General features: G+C 58.1%; 1 protein-coding gene across 1 annotated transcript; it reads left to right on the top strand.

Annotated features, from left to right (window-relative positions):
- Positions 1–1,688: 1,688 nt before the first annotated feature.
- Positions 1,689–6,271, top strand: DPM2 (dolichyl-phosphate mannosyltransferase subunit 2, regulatory). The gene is made up of 4 exons (XM_032419004.1): positions 1,689–1,767; positions 2,058–2,147; positions 2,931–3,033; positions 3,833–6,271. Exons 1-4 carry the CDS (start codon positions 1,765–1,767, stop codon positions 3,889–3,891), a joined length of 255 nt encoding a protein of 84 aa, XP_032274895.1. The 5' UTR covers positions 1,689–1,764; the 3' UTR covers positions 3,892–6,271.
- The last annotated feature ends 110 nt before the right edge of the window (positions 6,272–6,381 follow it).

Here is a 6,381-nt window from a genome sequence, read left to right as displayed (position 1 = left end):
ACCACCTTTATTGCTCCAGGTTTCCAGGGAGGAAACAGGCCCAGGAGGGCAATTTCTTGCCACCCTCACACCTAGTTAAGTAGCAGCTCTGGTCTCAGCACAAGTTCTAACCACCGGACCTTCCCAGCAGTCAGCCTGAGACAAATAACTGTCTGGGCCTCAGTTTCCTCAGCTGTAAACGGGCCTGTGGTTGAAAGAAGAAAGTGGTTGTACAGCCTGGCACAGGAGGTGCTGAGTTCCCAACCTCTCAAGTCCCAGGCCACAGCGGTCTCCGGGCCTGAGCCCCTCACTTCCTGCCCCCAACCAGCAGGGGGAGCCAACAACTTAGCCAAGCTCTGAGAAAGGCAAGTCAGCCTGGCCCTTCATTAGCTCAGACGTGGCAGGAAGCCTCAGTGGCTGAGACCTCCTCCCTGCTGCAGCTTGGCATTGTCCACACCCCCTTCTCAGGGCCGACACCCACTCATGGCCCCTTTAAGCCCTGGAGGCTGATTTTAAGTCTCTTCCTCTGTTCTGCACAGCACACCTGGGGAGGGGAAAGTTGGCTCCTGGCTGAGCCCGAAGTCTGTCCTGAGACTGAGAGGGAAGGCATTAGGCTGTAGGCCAAGAAGAGTTGTTCCTATCAGCTTTGAAGAGTGCAGTCCCCATAGAGACGGGCTCAGTGACTCAAGGAGACATGCTGCCAGCAGGAGCAAACCATACCTGGTTCAGACACATCTCTGCAAGTGTGTCCGCCCCTCCCCCACTCCCCATTCTGGGCACTAGGGATACAGCCGTGACCGCAGACCCTATCCCCATGGAGCTCACAGGCCAGATCAACAAGGAAATGAGCTAGCTAAAACGACAAGAGTTATCCACGGAGACACTCTGGGGGCTATGGAGGACAGGAGGGAGCCCCTGCCCAGCTGTGAAGGGGCCTCCCTAGGATGTGTGGCATCCCAGTAAGACCTGATGGATGAGGGGCAGCCAGCCTCACAAGCTGTGGGAAGACAGTGCTCCAGACTGGGAGGGACCTGCGTGCGGGGGCCAGTCCGACGATCCATCTGTGCTGCTGCCTGGGCTGCAGTGACACCCAGGGCCCAAAAGGCAGATGGTGAGGAAAGGGAGGGTCACCCTGACCTCATCCCTGCAGTGAAGAGAGGACACCTAGGAAGGGTCGCCTAGGAAGGCAGGGGGCGCTCCCCTCACAGCCAGTGGGAATCCTCCCATCTCTGGGGACCTGGGCCACCCCCTTCGTCCTCCCACCCCAGGTGGGGCAACACTCTCTGCACCCCTCTCGACAGACAAGTTGGGGCCTCGATACTAGGAAATAAGGCCCCCGGGTTCCGGTCTCGGCTTCACCACTGGCTCGAATTGTGATCTCCAAGTCTTCGCCCCTCTCTCAGCCTCATTTTCCCCATCTGAATCCTGGGACCTCTGACCTCCCACGCCATCCCGCTCTGGCTTTGGGATTCTGGGATATTTGGAGATGGACTTTTGCTTCTGGGGCGAGTTCGGCAGGACTGACGGCACGAGTGCCAGCCAGTCTGGGTCCCCCATTCGATTCCATTCCCTAGGGAGAGTCGGGGAACAGCGTGACCCACAATACCCTTGGAAACTACATTTCCCGGCATGCGAAGGGGGAGGCGGCACCCTCCTGTCTAGGGACACGTAGTCCCCGGCCCGCCTAAAGACTACGACTCCCGGCGTGCCCTGCGGCCCAGGGCCTGAAGGGCCCGGATCCGGATCTGCGGTGGCTTGCAGCTCGGGTGTGCGAGTGCGGGGGAGATGGTGAGCTCCGGGCTGAGTGCTGGGGGCGCGGGGGGCGTCTGGGGGTGGGGTCTGCCCGGGAGCCGGGGCTTAGGCCCTCGGAGCCCGGATTGCTGTCCCGCGGGCCCAGTGTACGAATGAAAACGCCGCGGCCCCGCACTCTCCGAGCCTAGAAAGCGATACCTGGTCAGGCCTGTCTGCATCTGTGGAGTGAACGGGAAGCTCAGAGCGCAATCAGGCTGCGACGCCACCCGCCAGTAGTGCACCTAAATGGGGAGTTCCTTCGTCAGTTGAGCCCTCCTTTTCTCCAGGCCACGGGGACAGACCAGGTGGTGGGACTCGGCCTCGTCGCCGTTAGCCTGATCATCTTCACTTACTACACCGCCTGGGTGATTCTCTTGGTATGTGTGCTCCTCCCCCTCCCCCCCGTCTCACCTTCGACCCCTGGATCTTGAAGCTGACCCCTGGCATCATTTAAGCAGCTGCCATGTACCAGGCACTGTGCTAGGTGCTTTCCCTGCCCTCATCTCCTGAAATCTTCAGAACAGCACTAAGAGGATGCTGGAGGTGTCCCAGTTTATAAGTAAGGAAACTAAAGCTCAGGAAGAAGGGTCGGGCCCTTAACGCTACACTGGAAAGCCCTATTACTGATTCACTTTTGCCTTTGATTGGAGTTCTGGTCCTTCTGGGTTATCCTGCTGGCTCCCGGGCATGATGAGTGCCAGTAGATTTTGTGACGGCTTTTAGGATTTTTTTTTCTTGTGGGAAAACTTGTTGGTTACTGCTTAAGAAGTGCAGTGTGTTTGGAGGGCTAAAACTTGAAGAACTTTGGAGGAAAAGTTAGTAAAGAAGACCTTGGAGCCCACTTGAGGATTCCTCCTGCACCTTTGCCCCCGTAGGGCTGTGAGTGCCTTAGGGCAAGGCCCTTGTCTTCTGTTCATTGCCAGGTCCCCAGCACCACCTTAGGGCAGGCATCAGGCAAGTGTGCAGTGAACAACTATTCAGTAAGTGAATGAAGGAAACAAGCCAGAACACCCCAGATTAGCATCATCTTAAAGCAAAGCCAGGTGCTGTCCCAGTGCTTTGACTGGGGTTAGCCCCTGAGATGGAGGAAGGGCGGTGTTTGGCCTTGAAGGGCTGGGCCAGGCAAGGAGCGCTCACCAGAGCTCTGTCCTCGATACCAGCCATTCATCGACAGCCAGCATGTCATCCACAAGTACTTCCTGCCCCGAGCCTACGCTGTCGCCATCCCGCTGGCCGCCGGCCTCATGCTGCTCCTGTTTGTGGGTAAGTCATCAGTCCCTCAACCCTGAGCAGGGTGTCTGGGGGTTCCCACAACCCTCTCCCATCCCCTGAACATGCTTCTACACTTTAGCACTTGCAGTACTCCTGCTTGGGGCCCTTGGCCCCCAGCTGACCCCCTGGGGTTTTCCTGTTCATCCTTCCGGGCTGCTTGTCCCCATGCCTCAGGCTCATTGGTCTCAAATGTGATGGCCCTAATGGGGTGTCTCCCTTCTTCCTGCTCCCTCTGCCACTACCATCATCACTCTGCTCACACCTCAGTCACCTTTCACCCCCTTGTCACCCACTGGCTCATGACCCCTGCCCCTCTCTGTCTCCCAGTGTTTATTTGTGGGCTTCTCTGGGCCGGGGACTGTAGCTTCATCATTATTATTATGTCCTCAGCTCCTGGCACCGAGTCGGTGCCCAAGAAAGTGGTTTGGATGAGTCACTTGGATGACTGGGTGGTGGGGTGGGTGGTGGATGTGGAGTAGGCAGGTGGGTGGGTGGACAGGTGGTTGATTGGGTGGGTAGATGGATAATTGAGTGGGTCTTGTGCCCTGTGGAATCTAAAACACTAAGTGTAGCCATTTGCCTGTGTCGGCACTCTGTTGGTGTTTGTTGAATACACGGGGCTGGGTGTGTGGCTTGCTGAGTGACCCGGGAGGTGATGCTGGCCTGGAGGGTGGTTGGGCAGGTGCTTGGCCCCGTGTGCGGGTTGCTCCACCACGCTGTGCGCTGCTCTGGCCTCCCAGCAGCCCGAAGCCTGGATCTTACGTGGCTTTTCTGGTCTGTGTATTTCCAGGACTGTTCATCACCTACGTGATGCTGAAGAACCAGAAAGTGACCAAAAAGGTTCAGTGAAGGCCCAGCAGGGCTGAGGCTGCTGGCCCTTCCTCTGCCTCCCCTCCAAAGGTGGGGTGCGTAGGACCCATCCAGGCACTGCAGCCTCCTCCAGCCTGGCTGCCCTGCAGACATCCCTGTGGGATGGAGCTGTCTGGGACCTACCACACTGCTCCTTCCCTGCTCAACCTTCCAGAAGCCAGGAGGGACGATTACCTGGAAGCCTCCCCCTCACCCCTTTCTGGCTCAGGGCCTGAAAGATGCCGGTCATCCCTACCTCACCTTCAGACTCCCTGTTGCCTTTTCCCCTGGGTTCTACCCTCTTGTTTCAGTTTCCCTCCTGTCACCTGCTGATGTCGGACTTGGTAGGTTCTGAGGCATCATGCGACCTTTTCCCACATGTCCTGCTCCTCCTCGGAGGCAGCTTTCCCAGGTCTGACGTTGCCCCGGGCCCCACAAAGCCTAAGGGGAGAACTGACAGGCTCTGGGGTTACCACCAGGCCTCAGGGTCCATTAGGGTGGCCACAGTGGGCCCCCGGACCAACTGCTTCTCACAGAGGCCCAGCCCCCCAGCCCTAGCGCTGGCCTCTTGGGGAGAGCTGAACAATAAACACTGATGATGTGTTTGTCTCTGTGCCATCCCTGACCGGGGAGGCTGGGCTGCTCAGGGGCTGGAGAGGGGCTGGTCTCAGGTCATGAGACTGGTTCGCACAGTGTGCCTCAGGTGCCTCCCAGGTTGTCCCCGTGCTGGACCCAGGATAAAGTGGGGACTGAAACAGATGTGGCTCCAGCCTGGTGCAGCTCACAGATGGGGAGTTGGCGGAGGCCTGGCAACGTGCCACACACCACATCAGCCTCTACTGTGCCTCCCCTGCGCCAGCCCAGCTGGCGTGCACTGGTATTTTAGGGACCCTCGGGCCAGTCCCCTAAAAACCCAAGTCCGTCATCCATCTCTTGTACCCAGAAGCCCAACCTAGTGTGGCTCCGAGCAGTGAGAGCTGGGGAACCAGAGCAGGGCTACCTCTGGTCAGGTTGAGTGATCTGGCACAGGCCCAGCCCTGTCTCCCCCACCGCAGTCCCACCACACCCCCCGCCCCACGCAGCTGGGGCTCCCGTCCGCGGTGCGGAGTTTAAGCCTCTGTCACGCCTTAGATGATGTGCACTCCAGGTAGCAGAGACGTCTCCCTCATCCGAGAGCAGAGGCTGACTTCAGGCACACCGCCCTGCCCTCACCTGCCCCGTCCTCTTCCCCTGCTGTAGCAGCAGTATCCTGTCTCCGATGGTCCCCTTCTCATGGGGACAGCCCCTGCCTCTCACCAGGCTCCTCCTGGTGTTTCATGAGCATGCCCAGGCCCCCACGTAAAGGACCCTCCATCAACCCAATAATTCTCTCCAGGTCTCCCCCTCTCCCTTAAATAGCCAGATTCCCAAAAGGATGTCCAGCCCGCTGCCTGCAGCTCCTCACCTTCACTGTGTTCAGCATCACTCCTGGAGGGCTGCACCCACTCAGACCCCCCGTGACCCCACGGTGGCCTGTGACATCCCCTCGATGCACCTCAGATGCTCTCGGTGTCCGTGAGGATTCGTTCTCATACTTTATGTCTCCCACGCTCCACTTCCGCCATGACGCGGTGGGCTCCTCGGGACTTGGTCACAAGCCTCACCCCACACTTGTCCCTACCCAGGCCCTCCTCCTGAGCCCCGACGTATTGCCCATGCACCAGTTAACTGCCATCGGATGTCATAGTGGCTCCTCAAATTCATCCTATCATGATCTGAATTCTCAGACTCCCCCTCCCCAGTTTCCCCTCCCAGCCCCTTCCATGACTGGCATCATCCTGTGGCCCTAACCCCAGCCAGGAGCCTGGCACACATCACTGACCTTGGCTTCCTCCTCCTAGCCCCCGTCTGCATGACCCCAAATCCTGTCAGTTCTCCCCTTTTCTCCCCTCCCCCCACCAGTCACCTTCCTGATGCAAAGGCTCCATCTTCTGCCCTGAGTCACCCAAAGATTCCTCCCCCCCATACACACCCTCTGGCCCCTCCAGTGTGACTATACATGAAAACCATGGCCTTTTAAGAACATCTGAGCATCTTTCTCATACACGTAAGAGAACCTGAATGCTTGTTCTCTTCTCACTCCAGCTCCCCTGGCCTTTCATTTCCTGGGATTCACTGAGGCCCTTTGCACGTCCTACTCACATTGGTTCAGCATATACTTATGAAACGCTGGTTTGTGCCCCACACTGAGCCAAGAGCCAAGAAGGGAGCCCAGCACGGTTCCTGCCCTCCTGGTGCTTCCATCCTGGGGGGGGGGAAATACAATAAATAAGTGAACAAGGTGATTTCTGGCAGTGTTAAGTGTGATGAAGAAAATAAAACAAGGTGATGTGATCAAGAATGAGGGGACACTGGGGCGCCTGGGTGGCTCAGTCAGTTAAGCATCTGCCTTCGGCTCAGGTCATGATCCCAGGGTCCTGGGATCGAGCTCCATGTCGGGCTCCCTGCTCA

This window comes from Phoca vitulina, unplaced genomic scaffold, assembly GCF_004348235.1.
Source record: "Phoca vitulina isolate PV1807 unplaced genomic scaffold, GSC_HSeal_1.0 scaffold21, whole genome shotgun sequence".
Taxonomy (NCBI): Eukaryota; Metazoa; Chordata; class Mammalia; order Carnivora; family Phocidae; genus Phoca; species Phoca vitulina.
The sequence above is the reverse complement of the archived record's forward strand: the minus strand, read 5'-3'. Positions and strand labels throughout refer to the sequence as shown.